Raw genomic sequence first — 20,042 nt, forward strand, 5'->3', positions numbered from 1 at the left:
CAAAACCAAATGCCTGCATCCATGGGACTAATAGCCCATGGAACCACAACCTATTCAAACCTGAGACGAGAAGAACTAGATGGTGCCCGACTACCACTACGGACTGTTCTGACCAGGGACACAATAGAAGGTCCTGAGTAGAACGGGAGAAAAATGTAGAACGAAACTCAAAATTCCTAAAAAAGGCCAGACCTACTGGACTGATAGAGTCTAGAGAAACCCATGAGACTATCACGCTCGGATATCCTTTGAACTTGGAATTGAAGCTATTTCTGTAGGTCACCTTTCGGCCAAATAATAGATTGGCTTATAAAATAAACAATATCACCCATGAGTAATGTGCTCCCTTAAACAGTTAACTAGATGAGACCAAATGGTCAACAGTTACCCAAAAGCAAAGATGATAAGACAAGGAGGGGAAGGGAAGCTATATCAATGGAAACAGAACAAACAGAATGGAAATAATGAGAATGCTGGCACACTGTAAAAATTGTAACCAATGGCACAGAACAATTTATTTACAAATTGTTAAAGGGGAACTTAATTTGCTGTGTAAACTTTCACCTAAAACAAAAAAAATTTTTTTTTAATGCCTGCAGCAAAATGAGAAGGCAGAGGGGGACAGGAGCTGGCTGAATGGACACGGGGAATACAGGGTGGACAGAAGGAGTGTGCTGTCTCATTAGGGGGAGAGCAGCTGGGAGTACATAGCAAGGTGTGTATAACTTTTTGTATGAGAGACTGACTTGATTTGTAATCTTTCGCTTAAAGCACAGTAAAAAAAAATGCCTGCAGTAAAAAAAAAATGTGTATAACTTTTTGTATGAGAGACTGACTTGATTTGTAATCTTTCGCTTAAAGCACAATAAAAAAAAATGCTTGCAGTAGTGACGCGAAAAAGAGAAGGGAAATCTAGATAACAGACATACGCCTCCAAAGAATATGCTTTCAAATATATTCTGAGCCATCACGGCTTTAGAAAACATTCTGGATAGCTGACCCTACAGTACTCTCCAAATGTGATCAGCATCTACATATGGATAGCAGAAAAAAATTGAGGGAGCCAGTGGAGGCTGTGGCCAGTTCCTTCGCCAATGGATGGGTGCCATGTAGAAATGCAGGCCCAGTTTTCAAGAGAAGCCTAAAATCCAGATTTTCCTGTAACATTTCCCAGTTGCTCAATGTTGGCAAATAAAAAAGTGCTAAATACTGGCTGGGCCAAACAAAAGATGCTTTTTTGTGACATCTGTGCTATTCAGCCTTCTAATTAAATCCACACTATCTGATTAGTTCCACCTCCCCAACTCCCCTAAGGATAAGTGTATTTCGCATTCGCAGTTGCCGGTTACCTCTGCCTAGAACACAGAGCCTCAGCTCCTTAAAAGTTCAACCGAGATTTGCCTCAGTGATGGATCTCTCTTCTGACCTACTCTAACACATATCTGTTGCTTTTGTTTGATGAAGAAAAAAAAAAAAAAGGCGGCTTTTCCCACCCCCAAGACAGCTGTGCTTTCTTAATGGATAAACACAGATGTTTTGCCTTTGTAGAGCCACAACAGGGGTGCTCCGGACCACTTCAGAGGAGAGTCTAGGGCAGGAGAAGCTGAGTTCACCAACAATGTGCTCTATCGATAATTGCAGATACTATCTTTGCTCTATCCTCCACCACTCCCACCCAAAGGGCACAGTTATTTTCTTTCAAGAGCTTTGTGAGTGAATCTGCCACCTCCACCACCACCGCCAGTTGCCATCAAGTCAGTTCTGACTCACGGCAACCCCACGTGTGTCAAAGTAGAACTGTGCTCCATAGGGCATTCAGTGGGTGATTTTTGGGAAGTAGATCACCAGGCCTTTCTTCTGAGGTGCCGCTGGGTGGATTCAAACCTCCAGCCTTTTACTTGGTAGCCAAGCGTGTTAACTGTTTGCACTACCAGGGACTCCACTTTTAAATGATACCGTTAGCCTGTCTGTACCTCTGATCCAGCCAATTTATTTTCCATGTCTCTTCTCCACATGCCTTGTCTTTACCCATCTCGGCACCATTGCTTTGCTGTTTCCTCACTATCAAAACCACCTCCTAGAGTCTTCTCTGTCCTTCCCACGCAGAGTCCTCTTCCCCTTCTGAATGCCCATAGCTCACTCTTGCTGTCACTCTCTTATGGCCCGTGTCACTTGTATTAGAATCATTTATATCCATTATTTCCTCTAGATCGCAAGCTCTTTGCTTATGGGAAGTGGAGTCTTATACATTTGTATATCCCTACAGCACCTTGATACTTGTTAAAAAATGAATGAAGCTCTGGGCTGGCTTTTAAGAGCTCACTGTTTGTGGGTACAGAATTGAACCTAAACTGCCACTGGGTGAACCCTGAGTCTGTGTGGCTATACCTACTCACGCTGAAGACAGGAAACCCAGGCTTGCCCCCTCTTCAGCCTGCTTCCCTAAGGGACCCTCTGCTTCTCCCCTATCGAAAATTGCCTATGCTCATCTCTCTGGTGATGCACGGTCTTCCATCTCCTACCGTAGCAGTCAGGCTCTGTGTAGCTCAACACAAACACCTGTTCACATTTCAAAATAGGCAAACATGCTAAAAGGACAGATCGGAAGGACACCATTTTGATCTACACTTTCCTCTTCATTCCAATCTCCTACCACTTTGCTTGGTGCCTGGTAATGCTTCACAAATCATGTTGTTGTTAATTGCCGTCGAGTCAGTTACAACTCATGGTGACCGCATGTGTACAGAGCAGAACTGCTCCACATGGTTGTTGTTGTTTTTGTTTTAAATAGAATTTTAATGTGTTTTCTGTGAAGGTTTACACAGCAGTTTAGGCTCCTGCTCAACAGTTTCTACACAAGTTATTCAGTGACATTGGTTACAGTCTTCACAATACATGAACATTCTCATTATTTCCATTCTAGTTGTTCTGTTTCCATTAATCTAGTTTCCCTGCCCCATTACATGCTCGTCTTTGTTTTTTTTTTAATTAATTTTTATTAAGCTTCAAGTGAACATTTACCATTCCAATCAGTCTGTCACATGTAAGTTTACATACATCTTACTCCCTTCTCCCACTTGCTCTCCCCCTATTGAGTCAGCCCTTTCAGTCTCTCGTTTCGTGCCAATTTTGCCGTCTTCCCTCTTTCTCTATCTTCCCATCCCCCCTCCAGTCAAGAGTTGCCAACACACTCTCCAGTGTCCACCTGATTTAATTAGCTCACTCTTCATCAGCATCTCTCTCCCCACCGCTGACCAGTCCCTTTCATGCCTGATGAGTTGTCTTCAGGGATGGTTCCTGTCCTGTGCCATCAGAAGGCCTGGGGAGCATTGCCTCCGGGATTCCTCTAGTCGCAGTCATACCATTAAGTATGGTCTTTTTGTGAGAATTTGGGGTCTGTATCCCATTGGTCTCCTGCTCCCTCTGGAGTTGTCTATTGTGCTCCCTGACAGGGCAGACATCGATTGTGGCCGGGCACCAACTAGTTCTTCTGGTCTCAGGATAACGTAGGTCTCTGGTTCATGTGGCCCTTTCTGTCTCTTGGGTTCTTAGTTGTCGTGTGACCTTGGTGTTCTTCCTTTGCCTTTGCTCCAGGTGGGTTGAGACCAATTGATGTATCTTAGATGGCCGCTTGTTGGCATTTAGGACCCCAGACGCCACATTTCAAAGTGGGATGCAGAATGTTTTCATAATAGAATTGTTTTGCCCATTGACTTAGAAATCCCCTCAAACCATGTTCCCCAGACCCCCGCCCTTGCTCCGCCGACCTTTGAAGCTTTCATTTTATCCCGGAAACCTCTTTGCTTTTAGTCCAGTCCAATTAGACTGACCTTCCTTGTATTGAGTGTTGTCTTTCCCTTCACCCAAAGCAGTTCTTATCTACTGATTGATCAATAAAAAACCCTCTCCCTCCCTCCCTCCCTCCCCCCTTTGTAACCACAAAAGTATGTGTTCTTCTCCGTTTTTTCTGTTTCTCAAGATCTTATAATAGAGGTCTTATACAATATTTGTCCTTTTGCCTCAGACTCATTTCACTCAGCATAATGCCTTCCAGATTCCTCCATGTTATGAAATGTTTCAGAAATTCGTCACTGTTCTTTATCGATGCGTAGTATTCCATTGTGTGAATATATACCACAATTTATTTACCCATTCATCCATTGATGGACACCTTGGTTGCTTCCAGCTTTTTGCTATTGTAAACAGAGCTGCAATAAACATGGGTATGCATATATCTGTTTGTGTGAAGGCTCTTGTATCTCTAGGGTATATTCCGAGGAGTGGGATTTCTGGGTTGTATGGTATTTCTATTTCTAACGGTTTAAGATAACGCCAGATGGATTTCCAAAGTGGTTGTACCATTTTACAATCCCACCAGCAGTGTATGAGAGTTCCAGTCTCTCCGCAGCCTCTCCAACATTTATTATTTTGTGTTTTTTGGATTCATGCCAGTCTAGTTGGTGTGAGATGGAATCTCATCGTACTTTTAATTTGCATTTCTCTAATGGCTAATGATCGGGAGCATTTTCTCATGTGTCTGTTGGCTGCCTGAATATCTTCTTTAGTGAAATGTGTGTTCATATCCTTTGCCCACTTCTTGATTGGGTTGTTTGTCTTTTTGTGGTTGAGTTTTGACAGAATCATGTAGATTTTAGAGATCAGGCGCTGGTCAGAGATGTCATAGCTGAATATTCTTTCCCAGTCTGTAGGTGGTCTTTTTACTCTTTTGGTGAAGTCTTTAGATGAGCATAGGTGTTTGATTTTTAGGAGCTCCCAGTTATCTGGTTTCTCTTCATCATTTTTGGTAATGTTTTGTATTCTGTTTACGCCCTGTATTAGGGCTCCTAGGGTTGTCCCTATTTTTTCTTCCATGATCTTTATCGTTTTAGTCTTTATGTTTAGGTCTTTGATCCACTTGGAGTTAGTTTTTGTGCATGGTGTGAGGTATGGGTCCTGTTTCATTCTTTTGCAAATGGATATCCAGTTATGCCAGCACCATTTGTTAAAAAGGCTATCATTTCCCCAATTGACTGACACTGGTCCTTTGTCAAATATCAGCTGCTCATACATGGATGGATTTATATCTGGGTTCTCAATTCTGTTCCATTGGTCTATGTGCCTGTTGTTGTACCAGTACCAGGCTGTTTTGACTACTGTAGCTGTATAATAGGTTCTGAAATCAGGTAGAGTGAGGCCTCCCACTTTCTTCTTCTTTTTCAGTAATGCTTTACTTATCCTCATCTTTGTTTTAAAGTAATTCTTGACTATTTGGTCTCGTATAGGTGGTTTTTTTAAAAGAAGCACAGTACTTTATCAGTAATATTAATTATTTTTTGAGCCAATCTGTTATTTAGCTACAAGGTGACCTCAGGGGTTAGTTTCTATTCAAGGTTTGATGAGTATCTCAGAGCAATAGTCTTGGGAGTCCTCCAGTTTCAACCAGTCTAGTAGGGCTGGGTTTTTTTTTTGTTTTGTTTTGTTTTGGTTTTTATTGTTGTTGTTGTTAGTTTTAGGAACTTGAGGTTCTGTTCCGTATTTTTCTCCTATTCTTTCAGGGTCTATCTATGTGGCCCTGATTAGAATGGTCGGTAGTGGTAGCCAGGCACCACCTAGTTCTTCTGGTCTCAGGGTAGATCCACAGTGTTTTCAAGGCTGTGACATTTCAGAAACAGATCACCAGGCGTGTCTTCCTACATACCTCTGGGTAGATTCGAACCTCCAGCCTTTTGGCTGGTGGTTGAGTGCTTAACTGTTCGTGCCACCCAGGGACAAATCATAGCATCATAGAGTTCATATTCATTAGTTTATTGATTTCAGTAATTGTGACTTTGATCTGAATGAATATATGTAAATATCTGTTCTTCCTTGGTGGGGAGGCTTATGACAAGGTTAAGGATGGGGACAAAATTGATCGGGGGAAATGATGAAAGGGAAAGCTTTTCTTGGGATTAAGAAATTATAATAATATAACTACCATTTATTGGTCACTTAATATTGTGCAAGGCATTTATTATCCCATTGCATTATTCCACTTAAACTCTTTATCAGACCTATAAAATAAGTACTATTATTGTTCCAGAGCCATGGTGGCATAGTGGTTAAGAGCTACAGCTGCTAATAAAAAGGTCAGCAGTTTGAATCCACCAGCCGCTCCTTGGAAACCCTATACGGCAGTTCTACCCTGTCCTATAGCGATGCTATGAGTTGGAATCCACTCGATGGCAACGGGTTTGGTTATTATTATTCCTGTTTTATAGATGAGGAAACAAGGCACAGAGAGATTAACTAACTTGTCCAACAGTCACAGAGCTAGTAAGTGGTGCAGCTGGGATTCAAACCTGGGTCTCTCATTAGGTCCATACTCTATCCATCAGGAGTACAGGAGCTTGTTCCCCGATGTCAGGTAATGAGTTTAAAAAAAATTTTTTTTTTCAATTTCCTTGCCGCTGATGTGGGAATGGAAGATGAAGGAAAGGAACACCTAACCCCAAGACTGGGAGCTCACAGCTTCGGTACAAGAGGAGCTGAGAAAGGCAGTAGTGCGCAAGCTCAGAAGCAGGCAGGCAAGAGCCGAGCACTTGAATCCCTGCGCCACCAGGGATCCTTTTTTTACACATAGCTGTTGCTTATTTGTCTTTGATGGTTGTGTTCATCTTGAGGCTTTCACAAGCAGTCTAGTTCCATGGTTAGGGTGTGGGCCCTGCCCCCTTATTCCCTCATGAACGTAGACAAGTTCTGTAACCTATCTGAGCCTCACCTTTCTCATCTGTAAAATGTGGGGATAAAAACAGTGCCTGCCTCATATATCTGCAGAGAACATTAAATTAGGTTAATGCATATACAGAGCCTGGCACGTAATAAATAGTAACACCTAGGTGCTATTTGTATTCTTGAAGCATCTCTTCAGAGTCTGTGGATGGCATTGGAAGGCCTGGTTTGAACCAGGCGTGTTTCTTTGTTCCCTATGATCGCTGTAGACATGCAAAGGAGCTGAGACCACAAAACTTCAAAAGACCCTCTATTTCTGTAGAGAATTGTGAGCAGGGATGGTTGGAGAGTTAATGATTTGTGTGGTGAGATTAACAAATATTTACCAAGAGGCCACCATGTGCAAGTGTACCATATGTCTATATATTCCTAGCCTTCAGAAAGCTGTCATCTCCCGCCCCCCCCCCACCGCCCCAGTTAAGGTAATACCCTAATAGTTGGCTGTTCACCTCTGGAGGAGCTGCTCACTTGCATCACAGTTGCTTTCTCTAGTTGTGCCTAACTTTTGGTTTCCCCTCCCCACCCCAGCTGCAGTTTCCGCACAGGACCTAACTCTTGGCTTTTTTCTCTGTCCAAGTGGAATACTAGTCTGCTGTGTGTTTGCTGGCTTCCCCCGGTGTTATCGCAGGCTTTCTGAGCAGCAAGCTGCTCCTGTGCCCTGCTGTTGAGGCACGAGACATTCACTCTGGCAGGGCAGTTCAGAGTAGCTTTTAAGCATTCTATGATTTTTTTTAATTTTTTATGCTGGGGGTAACTGCCTATATCCACTTGTGTGAACATCCCTGCCGTGGAGTCTACAGTACTTTCCAGGTGGGATTAGCACAGCTATTTGGGTCTTGGCTGCGCCAAGCAAAGCATGGGTCATGTGGCTCACAGGACATCAAAAAGGTCCTTCCGAATGACTTTTTTCATTTGCTTACTTGATTATTGGGGATTTGCCAAAAGGTCCCCAGGTGGTGCAAAAGGGTTGTGCTTGACTGCCCATGTAAAGATTGGCAGTTTGAACCCACCCAACAGCATCATAGAAGAAAGGCCTGGTGATCTGCTTCCATGAAGATTACAGACAAGAAAACCCTATCGAGCAGTTCTGCTCTGTAACACATGGTCGCCATGAGTTGGAATCAACTCGACGGCAGCAGGTTTTGGATTTGACCAAAAGACTATAGCCTCGTGCCACACCATGCATATATGTCCTTAGATGGTTATGGAATTGGATAGCTTGGTCTTTAGGTTGTATCTTCTACATTTACTGAAGATAAAAGTTGTTTTCAAATAACAAGCAAAAGGTTCTCAGGTCCTGTTTGCTCCACCTGGCAGACCCTTTTCTGCTCTTTATTTCTATCTATCCTTTTCTTTCTTTTGTCCCTCCTTAATGCTCTTTTAAAATTAAGCATTCTGTCTTTTTGAGTAGATAATACATGCACACAATATAAAATCCAAAAGGTGCCAGGAGGATACATTAAAAAGTAAGTCTCCCCAACTCGTGTCCCTTAGCCACCCACTTCTCCCAAGAGGCTACACTGTTGCTAACAGTTTCTTACCAGTGTCTTTTCAAAGGTGGTCTGTGCAGATACACACATAAGCATGCAAATTTTTAGGTCCTTCTTGATTTTAGATAAACAGCAGCATACTACATAGAGTTTTCTGTGCCCCTTCCCTCTTTTTTTTACCTGAGTATGTATCTTGAAGATGGCTGCATATCAATCCAGATGGAGCTGCCGCATATTTTTTAATCGTGGCGTAGAATATTCTATAGTATGATGCACTATTTCTTTAATCAGTCCGTTATCGGTGGACGTTTAGGTTATTTCTAAATGTTTGCTGTTACTAACAATGCTGCAGTAAATATCCTTGTAACTACATCATCTCACACATGTACAAATATATCTGTAGGATACATTCCTGTAGGTAGGATTGCTCCAGTCAAAGGGTATGTGCATTTTACATTTTTCTAAATATTATTCAATTCAATACTCATGGAAAGAACGAATAATCTAAAATGCCACCTCTGTTGAAATACTTCACAGAAACAATCAAGTACTTTGCTTTTTAATATTTGTTCTTCATTTTCATCTACTGCATGATTGTTTCTCTTTCCTTCAGTTAGGCATTGAGCACTTCCTCTCTGCAGGTATGTTGATAGGCTTTGGGGATAAAAACAGGAGCAAGACAGACATGGCCGCTGGCCTTATGGCAGTCTCAGAGATGGGGGGGAAGTACACAGTAAAGAAATAATATACATAAAGAAATAATTACACACTAAATTACTACAAATGGTGTCAAGTGCCATGAAGGAAAAATACAGGGTGGCCAAAAGTGTCCAGTAGGGTCCTGACCTAGTAGTTAGGGATCTAAGAAGACTTCCCTGAGGAAATCTTTATTCTGGTCAAGAAGAAAGATAGTGAAAAAGGATGTTGAAAGGACAGGTAAGGGCCAAATAGTAGAGGATTTTGAATTATGTTAAGAGATCTGAAAGTTTTTCTTTGGAAAACTTGATGAAGTTTTCTGAGCAAAGCAATGAAGCATCTAATTAATTTGGAATGGTACCTAGCTGGAATGTGGAAGACGGATTAGAGAGGGCAGAGACCTGAGGCTAGGAGACTGGTAAAGAAACTATTGCTTCCACTCAAGTGCGAGATGATGCAAGGTACTGGCAGTGGGGAAGTATCTGAAGCAGAGAATACAATGCAGGGGGTAGCAAGAGGTCAGACCAAGAGGTAGGCAGGAGGTCATGGAGAGCCTGGTAACCCTGAGACTAATGGGAACCCACTGAAGAGTTCAAGTCAAAAGAGTAACCTAATCAGATCATTCTGATTGCTCTTTGGGGAATAAGAGCAGGTTAGCTAGCTAGGAGCAGTTGTAGTAGAGGTGAAAGATGATGATGGTGGCTTGGACTAGGATGATGATAGTGGAAAGAGAGAAAAATAGATTTCGGACAACATTTTAAAGTCACTGGGACTTGTCGGTGGTGGATTAGATATTCAAAGGTGAGAGAAGGAGAGAACTTAAGGGTGAATCAGGCTTCTGTCTGAGTAAAAAGGTTGATGTTGGTGCTATTTACTGACATGAGGAAAACTGTAGAGTTGGAGTAGAGTAAAATCAAGAGTTCTGTTTGGGTCATGTAAAATTTGAGATGTTTATTTGACTTCTAAGTGGAGATGTCAAATAGGTAGTTGGTTACACGATCCTGTGGCTCAGAGGAAAGATAAATGCTAGAGATATAAATTTGGAAATCATTAGGCAAACAGAACAGAATGTAGGCCAGTGTGCTTGAAGTTTAGTGTGTGCGGAAGACAGTGACATAAAATGAGGTTGAAAAGGTGGCCAGGGACAGATCATGTAGGGTTTTGTATCTGCAAGTCATATGCTGGAGCCAGCTCCTACTGGCTCAGGAGAGCTGATTGTTAACTTTCAGAAAATTTGCAGGCTGGTGGACCTCACGGCTGGTGGCTTGAAATCAGCCATGGTGGGAGAATTTACACCATGGAAATTGGTAAAAGCTACAACTCAGGTCTTTTTTTTACCCAGAGAACCAGTTGTTAAACATTTACCACTACACTACTGCTCGTAGGCCACAGTAAGATGCTTGAATTTTATTGTAAGCATGATATAAAGCCATTAAAATATTTTAACTAGGAGAGTAAAAAGATCTGATTTCCTTTTTTAAAATACCACCCAGGCCAGAGTCTAAGTTAACGACACTGTCAATGAACTGTATGTGTAAAATTTTTTGAATGGGTGTATGTTTAGTTGTGTATATTTTCACACAAAAAAAAATCAGCCTAGCTACTGTAGAGTGGGAAGGTAAGGAGACCACTAAGGAAGCTGCTATGATGGTCCATGTGAGCAATGATGGTGGTGGCTTGGCAGTGGAAGTGAAGTAGAGAAATGTGAAAGATGGTTAAGGTCCTAAGAAACCTGAACCTGTTGCCGTCGAGTCAATTCCGACTCAGTAACGACCCTGTAGGACAGAGTAGAACTGCCCCATAGAGTTTCCAAGGACTGCCTGGTGGATTCCAACTGCTGACCTTTTGGTTAGCAGCTGTAGCTCTTAACCACTATGCTACCAGGGTTTCCAAAGACTGAATGTAAATGACCCTGTGTTTCATCACAAGTTGATTATAGTTGACTTATTATATAGGTAACTCATGCAACTTGGTTAGTGTCCTTTTTGTATTAGTTGTGGCAGAGGGCAACAGATTGCAGAATGATTACCTTGACACGTTAAAAAAAAATTTTTTTTCAGGGCTTTTTACAGTTTTGACCAGGAAGCAGCAGAAGATAAATCAATAATATTGTTTCATAGCAGAATTATAAGAGTAGTTTCCTGCATGAACATAATCTCTTTTCAATATTTCAGTCTTAAGTAGCAGGAGAAAGTTGAAGTCTTAGGATTAAGCAGATTTTTTAAGGGGAAAAAAGGCTTAATATTTGTTTCACAGCAGTATTTACCCACGAAGTGAGAAGGAAAGGAAGCCAAGGCTGAACAGTGCTGGGGTAAATATTTTAAAGGAAAACATTCAAACCCTGAAAACATAGGCTGAGTGAAATAAGTCCGACACAAAAGGACAAACATTGTGTGATCCCACGTATATGAACTACCCAGAATAGGCAAAATGCGTACAGACCAAAGTCCATTTGTGGTTACCAGGGAAAAGTCGGGGAGGGGGGCGGTGAATGAGGGGTATGCTTAAGGGGTACAGAGCTTTTGTTAAGGGTGAGGAAAAAACTTGAAAATGTATAATGCTGATTGTTGCACACATACTGAATGTAGATAATGTCACTGAATTGTCAAAGTAAAAATGGTTGAAACATTAGCTTGCATATATTTCACTACAATATAAATGAAAAAATAAAATAAAGGCATTCACCAAAGACCCCTGATCATTTTGGCTCCTGTAACTCCAGGCTGGGAGACCAGCTCGTCCATTTCATATTCTGTTTCTCATACCCTGGGACTGTGCTTGGTTGTTACTGTACCTCAAAGGGATGACCTAACACCAAAGTTTCACCCATCACCGTAATGAAGGACCCTGTACTATTTTTTTTTAATTATGGTAAAATATACACAACATAAAATTTACCATTTTAACCATTTTCAAGTGCACAATCCAGTGGCGTTAATCACGCTCACAATCTTTGTGCAACCCTCACCACTATTTGTTTCTAAAACTTTGCCATCACCAAAAATAGAAACTCTGTACCCATTAAGCAATAACTCCCCATCCCCCACTACCCCCTGACTGTGGTAGCCACCAATCTACTTTCTGTCTCTATGCACTTGTTTATTCTAGATATTTCATATAGATGGGATCATATAATATTTGTTCTTTTGTGTCTGGCTTATTTCAGTTGGAGCTCTGGTGGCACAGTGCTTAAAGCTCTCAGCTGCTAACCAAAAGGTTGGCAGTTCGAAACCACCAGCCACTCCTTAGGAGAAAGACGTGGCAGTCTGCTTCCATAAAGATTACAGCCTTGGAAACCCTATGGTGCAATTCTACTATGTCCCATATGGTCACTATGCGTCAGAATCAACTAGAAAGCAATGGGTTGGGTTTTGGTTTTGGTTTTATTTCACTTAGCATAATGTTTTCAAGGTTCATCCATCTCATACCATGTACTGGAACATCATTCCTTTATATGGTGGAATAATATTCCATTGTATGTATATACCACATTTGGTTTATCCATTTATCTGCTGGTGGACACTTAGGTTTTTTCTACCTTTTGTCTGTTGTGAACAGTGCTGCAACGAACATCGGTGTACAAGTATCTCAAGTATCTACTTGAGTTCCTACTTTCAGTTCATTTGGGTAAACAGTAGAATTGTTGGGTCATATGGTAACTCGAGGGCACTGGGCTTGCTTGGGCATGGTAACTCTGTGTTTAACTTTTTGAGGAGCCACCAAGCTGTTTTTCACAGTGGCTATACTATTTTACATTCCCACCAGGAATGGATAAGGGGTCCAGTTTCTCCACAACCTCACCAACACCTACTGTTTTCCGTATTTTTTTTTTTTATCATTGCCATTCTAAAGAATGTGAGGTGGTGTCTCATTTGCATCAGAATCAACTCCACAGCAACCCTCATGGCTAATACCGGAGCCCTGGTGGTGCAGTGGTTAAAACACTCGACTGCTAACCAAAAGGTCAGTGGCTAGGGACCACCAGTGGCTCCTCGGGAGGAAGATATGTCTGCTTCTGTAAAGATTTACAGCCTTGGAAACCCTATCGGGGCAGTTCTACTGTGTCCTGTAGGGTAGGTATGAGTCTGAATGAGCTTGACAGCAGTGAGTTTGGTTGCTTTTGGAATGGCTAAGGAGCCCTGGAGGCACAGTGGTTAAGAGCTCAGCTGCTAACCAAAAGATCGGCAGTTCAAATCCACCAGCCACTCCTTGAAAACCCTGTGGGGCAGTTCTACTCTGTCCTATAGGGTCGTTATGAGTTGGAATCGACTTGACAGTAATGGGTTTGTTTTTTTTTTTTTTAATGACGTTGAGCATCTTTTCATGTACTTGTTGGCCATTTGAACATCCTCTTTGGTGGAATGTCTGTTCAAATCCTCTGCCTGATTTTAACTGAGTTGTCTTTTTGTTGTTAGATTGTAGAAGTTTTATTTATTTATTTAATATTAGACCCTTATCAGATATATGGCTCCTGAAAATTTTCTCCCAATCTGTAGGTTCTCTTGGACTCTGTATTTTTAAAGCATACAATGTTGATCCTTCAAGGTGAATTAATGATAAACAATCATTAATATAAAGTAAAGAACTATGAAACCTCATTAATTTGCATGTCACTAATTTAAAATTGTAATAACCCATGGCTTAGTAAGCAAATTGGTAATGTCGTTCCTAGGTGCTGTCAAGTTGATTCTGAGTCATAGCAACCCTGTAGGACAGAGTAAAACTGCCCCAAAGCATTTCCTAGGCTGTAATCTTTATGGCCCCTACGTGTCTGTCAGTTTGTCGTATTGTGGGGGCTTGCATGTTGCTGTGATGCTGGAAGCTGTGCCACCAGTATTCAAATACCAGCAGGGTCACCCATGGAGCACAGGTTTCAGCTGAGCTTCCAAACTAAGACAGACTAGGAAGAAGGACCCGGCAGTCTACTTCTGAAAAGCATTAGCCAGTGAAAACTTTATGAATAGCAGCAGAACATTGTCTGATATAGTGCTGGAAGATGAGCTCCCCAGGTTGGAAGGCACTCAAAAGATGACTAGGGAAGAGCTGCCTCCTCAAAGTAGAGTAGACCTTAATGACGTGGATGCAGTAAAGCTTTCGGGACCTCCATTTGCTGATTTGGCACAACTCACAATGAGAAGAAACAGCTGCAAACATCCATTAATAATCAGAACCTGGAATGTACGAAGAATGAATCTAGGAAAATTGGAAATCGTCAAAAATGAAATGGAGCATACACACATTGATATCCTAGGCATTAGTGAGCTGAAATGGACTGGTATTGGCCATTCTGAATTGGATAATCATAGAGTCTACTATCCTGGGAATGACAACGTGAAGAGGAATGGTGTTGCATTCATCGTCAAAAAGAACATTTCAAGATCTATCCTGAAGTACAACGCTGTTAGTGATAGGATAATATCCATACGCCTACAAGGAAGACCAGTTAATACGACTATTATTCAAATTTATGCACCAACCACTAGGGCCAAAGATGAAGAAATACAAGATTTTTATCAGCTGCTGCAGTCTGAAATTGATTGAACATGCAATCAAGATGCTTTGATAATTACTGGTGATTGGAATGCGAAACTTGGAAACAAAGAAGTAGGATCAGTAGTTGGAAAATATGGCCTTGGTGATAGAAATGATGCCAGAGATCGAATGATAGAATTTTGCAAGACCAACGACTTCTTCATTGCAAGTACCTTCTTTCACCAACATAAATGGCGACTATACACATGGACTTCACCAGATGGAACACACAGAAATCAAATTGACTACATCTGTGGAAAGAGACAATGGAAAAGCTCAAAATCATCAGTCAGAACGAGGCCAGAGGCCGACTGTGGAACAGACCATCAATTCCTCATATGCAAGTTCAAGCTGACACTGAAGAAAATCAGAGCAAGTCCACGAGAGCCAAAATATGACCTTGAGTATATCCCACCTAAATTTAGAGACCATCTCAAGAATAGATTTGATGCACTGAACACTAGTGACCGAAGACCAGACGAGTTGTAGAATGACATCAAGGACGTCATCCATGAAGAAAGCAAGAGGTCACTGAAAAGGCAGGAAAGAAAGAAAAGACCAAGATGGATGTCAGAGGAGACTCTGAAACTTGCTCTTGAGCATCGAGGAGCTAAAGCAGAAAGAAGAATTAATGAAGTAAAAGAACTGAACAGAAGATTTCAAAGGGCCTCTCGAGAAGACAAAGTAAAGTATTATAATGACACGTGCAAAGAGCTGGAGATGGAAAACCAAAAGGGAAGAACACACTCGGTGTTTTTCAAGCTGAAAGAACTGAAGAAAAAATTCAAGCCTCCAGTTGCAATAGTGAAGGATTCTATGGGGAAAATATTAAACAATGCAGGAAGCATCAAAAGAAGATGGAAAGAATACACAGAGTCATTATACCCAAAAGAATTAGTCGATATTCAACCATTTCAAGAGGTGGCATATGATCAGGAACTGATGGTACTAAAGGAAGAAGTCCAAGCTGCTCTGAAGGCATTGGCGAAAAGCAAGGCTCCAGAATTGATGGAATATCAATTGAGATGTTTCAACAAACAGATGCAGCACTGGAGGTGCTCACTGGTCTATGCCAAGAATATGGAAGACAGCTTCCTGGCCAACTGACTGGAAGAGATCCATATTTATGCCTATTCCCAAGAAAGGTGATCCAACTGAATGTGGAAATTATCGAACAATATCATTAATATCACACGCAAGCAAAATTTTGCTGAAGATCATTCAAAAACAGCTGTAGCAGTATATCGACAGGGAACTGCCAGAAATTCAGGCTGGTTTCAGAAGAGGACGTGGAACCAGGGATATCATTGCTGATGTCAGATGGATCCTGGCTGAAAGCAGAGAATACCAGAAGGATGTTTACCAGTGTTTTATTGACTATGCAAAGGCATTCGACTGTGTGGATCATAGCAAACTATGGATAACATTGCGAAGAATGGGAATTCCAGAACACTTAATTGTGCTCTTGAGGAACTTTTACATAGATCAAGAGGCAGTTGTTCGGACAGAACAAGGGGATAATGATTGATTTAAAGTCAGGAAAGGTGTGCGTCAGGGTTGTATTCTTTCACCATACCTATTCAATCTATATGCTGAACAAATAATCTGAGAAGCTGGACTATATGAAGAAGAATGGGGCATCAGGATTGGAGGAAGACTCATTAACAACCTGTGTTATGCAGATGACACAACCTTGCTTGATGAAAGTGAAAAGGACTTGAAGCACATACTGATGAATATCAAAGACCACAGCCTTCAGTATGGATTACAGCTCAACATAAAGAAAACAAAAATCCTCACAACTGGACCAATGAGCAACATCATGATAAACAGAGAAAAGATTGAAGTTGTCAAGGATTTCATTTGACTTGGATCCACAATCAAGAGCCATGGAAGCAGCAGTCAAGAAATCAAAAGATGCATTGCGTTGGGTAAATCTGCTGCAAAGGACCTCTTCAAAGTGTTGAAGAGCAAAGATGTCACCTTGAAGACTAAGGTGCACCTGACCCAAGCCATGGTATTTTCAATCACATCATATTTATGTGAAAGCTGCACAGTGAATAAGGAAGACCAAAGAAGAATTGACGCCTTTGCATTGCAGTGTTGGGGAAGAATATTGAATATACCATGGACTGCCAGAAGAACGAACAAATCTGTCTTGGAAGAAGTGTGGCCAGAATGTTCCTTAGAGGCAAAGATGGCGAGACTGTGTCTTACATACTTTGGACATGTTGTCAGGAGGGATGAGTCCCTGGAGAAGGACATCATGCTTGGCAGAGTACACAGTCAGCGGAAAAGGGGAGGACCCTTAACCAGGTAGATTGACACAGCGGCTGCAACAATGAGCTCAAGCATAACAACGATTTTAAGGATGGTGCAGGACCGGGCAGTGTTTCATTCTGTTGTGCATAGGGTTGCTATGGGTCAGAACTGACTTGACAGCATCTAACAGCAACAATCTTTATGGGAGCGGATCGCCAGGTCTTTTCTACCGCAGAACTGCTGGTGAGTTTGAACAACCAACATTTTGGTTAGTAGCTGAGCACTTAACCATTATGCTACCAGGGCTCCTTTTAAGCAAATTAATAACGTACATACCACTATTGGGGGATATTTAAACTCTTTACCCAAAGAAGCTGCTTTTAAATCCTATTGGAATATCTATGCTAATAATAATGACTAACATTCCCGAACACTTATTATGTTCCTGGAACTCTGCGTTGACGTATTGAATTTTCACCGCAACTCTGAGATAGGTATTATAATCTCTGTTTTTGAAATAAGGAAATTGAATCTCAGAGAGGTTAAGAAACTTGCCTAAGATGACGTAGCTCCTGAGTGGAAGAGACAAAGATTCAAATCCAGGTGTCTGATGCCAAAGCCCATGCACATAAACTTTGTGTTCTGCCCAGGCTTCTACAGACCACTCAACTATGCTTGACGGTGAGGCCTGAAATGTTTCTCTACGAGCTTGCCCTTGCCCTTCATTAATACAGCTTCAGTTGAATATAATAAAATGGAATGTCTTTCAAACATTTCATAATTCAGGCATCACTAATATACATAAATCCCTCACACACACACACAAACATGCTAGTTGGAATTAGTGACGTTTTACTATATGGTTTATTGAGTGTCCTTATGGAGTCCCTGGTGGTACAAACAGTTAACATGATCAGCTGCTAACTGAAAGGTGGTTCCCATCCACCCAGAAGTGCCTTGGAAGAAAAGCTTGGTGATCTACTTCCCAAAACCCTTCTACTCTGCCATACATGGGGTTGTCACGAGTCGTAATCAACTTGATGGCAACTGGTTAACTCTAGAGAAAATAAAAGCAGGGAAAAGAATCAGTTAAGGGGAGTGATGGAGACGGATTGCTCACGAGTGGAGCAGTGAGTAGGAAGTGAGGAAGCGGAGTCAGCCAGAATAGACAACTATTTCAAGAAACACAAATGAAAAGGGAATGAGATGAATGGATAAACAAAATTGTGTTTCATCCACACAATGGAATACTGCTTAGCAGTGAAAAGAACAAACTATTGATAAACAAACAACATGGATGAATCTCAAAGGCATTATGCTGAGTGAAAGAAGCCAGTCTAAAAGGGTTGCATGCTATAGGCTTCCATTTATATGCTATTCTCAAAAGGCAAAGCTATAGGAATGGAGCACGGATCAGTGGTTGCCTGGGGGTGAGGGTGGGGGAGGGCTTGGCTACTAAGGGGCAGCACATGGGAACCTGGGGGCTGACATAATGGTTCTGTATCCTCAGTGTGGTGGTGGTTACGCAAATCTATGCATGTGTTAAAACTTATAGAGCTGTTATACCCCCTCCCCCCCCAAAAAAAGTCAATTTTACTGTCGAGTAATTTGGGAACAAGAGATTAGGCAGTATCTGAAGGGTAAAAAGTTAGGAATGGAGGCAGGAGATATATTTAAGAGGAGAAGGACATATGTTTATTCATTTGCTAAGGGAGAAATCAGTTCTCTTGGGAAGGGTGTCCAAGAGGAATTCAAAGGTGTGAGGTCCTGGGTACTAGTAGGAAGAAAAAGATGTTTGTGCAAAGAAGCCAAAGCTGAGACCTGGTAAAATCTGTGTTCCCTGTGAACTAGGAGGCAAGACCACCCTCCTATAGAGTGAAGGGAATGATTGTGGGGTGCAGGACTTTGAGCCACTGTGAGGAAGATGTCTTAGTTATCTAGTGCTGTTATAACAGAAATACCACAGTGGGTGGCTTTAACAAAGAGAAATTTATTTTCTCAGTTTAGGAGGCTAAGCTCTAGGGGATGGTGTTCTCTCTCTTGGCGTTCTCTCTCCCTCCTTCCCCCTCTCCCCGCCCCTTTCTCTCTCTCTCTCTCAACTCTGGGGGGAGGTCCTTGTCTCCTTTCAGCTTCTGTTTCTTGGCTCCTTGATGATGTTTATGTGGCATGGCCTCTGTCTTCCCCCATCTGTGCTTGTTTAATCTATTCCTTTTGTAACTCAAAAGAGATTGACTCAGACACCGTTAACATAACAAAGAAAACCCATTCCCAAATGGGATTATTTTTTTATAGGGGTTAGGATTTACAACACATATTTTGGGGAGACACAATTCAGTCCCTAACAAATGGGAAGGCTGGCTTCACAGTATGAGGGCCCAGGTGAGGAGAGAGACCATAAAGCTTTAGTGGCAGTGATCTGCCCTTCTGGGAATTTGTCTTCAGCAGCTTGAAGCAGAAAAGGGGTTTGTGGGGAATGGGAACCAGCTGAAGGACAAGGGGTAAGGATTTTGCAAGTAGGAGCACAAAAAAAGAGCTGCATGAGTGAAAAAGGGGACCGTGAACCAGCAGGGAAGTGGTGGCCTGGGAGATAAGGAGAGGGCAAGTGTATAGGGGGTTAATGATATGAGCTATTATGAATAATGAGAATAAGGAGGTGGGGGAGCTGGATGGATGAAGATACTGATCAGAACAGTTCTGAAAGTAAGATTTCAGAAGTGAACACATAGGACTAATAAGTAAGTGATTTGATATCTATTTGGAATACTTTCTACATAATGTATCAATTCCGACCACAGCGACCCTGTGTGACAGAGTAGACCTGCCCCTTAGGGTCTCCTAGGCTGAAATCTTTACGGGAGCAGATTGCCAGATCTTTCTCCTGCACAGCCACTTGGTGGGTTTGAACCGCCAACCTTTCGGTTAGCACCTGAGCACTTAACCATTGCACTAAGAGGTCACCTTTCCACGTAATAGTAATGGCAATATTAGCGTGTGTTTATTGATCCTTACTATGTGTCATGTAAAATTTTTTTTTTATGTGTCAGACACTGCTTGGTACTTTACATGCAGCGTCTCATTTAATTCTCACAACAGCCTTGTGAGGCAGGTACTACTCCCATTTTCTAAATAAGGGAACTGAGGCTCAAGAGGGTTAGGTAACTTGCCCAGGGTAACATGGCCAGTAAGTGAGGAGGCCAGGACTAGAGCCCAACTTGTCTGACTCCAGAGTTTATGGTGTTCTTACTGTTATACTAGACTGCCCCTTCCATGTGGGAAATCTTGGTTCCACAGCAA

At 41.9% G+C, this 20,042-nt stretch overlaps 1 protein-coding gene across 9 annotated transcripts in view; it reads left to right on the forward strand.

Annotated features, from left to right (window-relative positions):
• Positions 1–20,042, forward strand: part of SLC25A43 (solute carrier family 25 member 43) — a 62,847-nt gene that overhangs the window by 22,223 nt on the left and 20,582 nt on the right. The window contains exon 5 of one of the 9 annotated variants that reach the window (XR_010319635.1): positions 600–715. The exons of 7 other annotated variants lie outside the window; for them this stretch is intronic. Coding sequence is in view for 1 of the 2 variants with exons in the window: in XM_023553865.2 (XP_023409633.1) it covers positions 600–636 (37 nt within the window). In the remaining variant the exon portion in view is untranslated. Of the gene's footprint in view, positions 1–599; positions 1,376–20,042 lie in introns of those variants that run through there. One more of the 9 variants, XM_023553865.2, reaches the window with a different exon arrangement.

The sequence above is a fragment of the Loxodonta africana genome, chromosome X, assembly GCF_030014295.1.
Source record: "Loxodonta africana isolate mLoxAfr1 chromosome X, mLoxAfr1.hap2, whole genome shotgun sequence".
Lineage (NCBI taxonomy): Eukaryota > Metazoa > Chordata > Mammalia > Proboscidea > Elephantidae > Loxodonta > Loxodonta africana.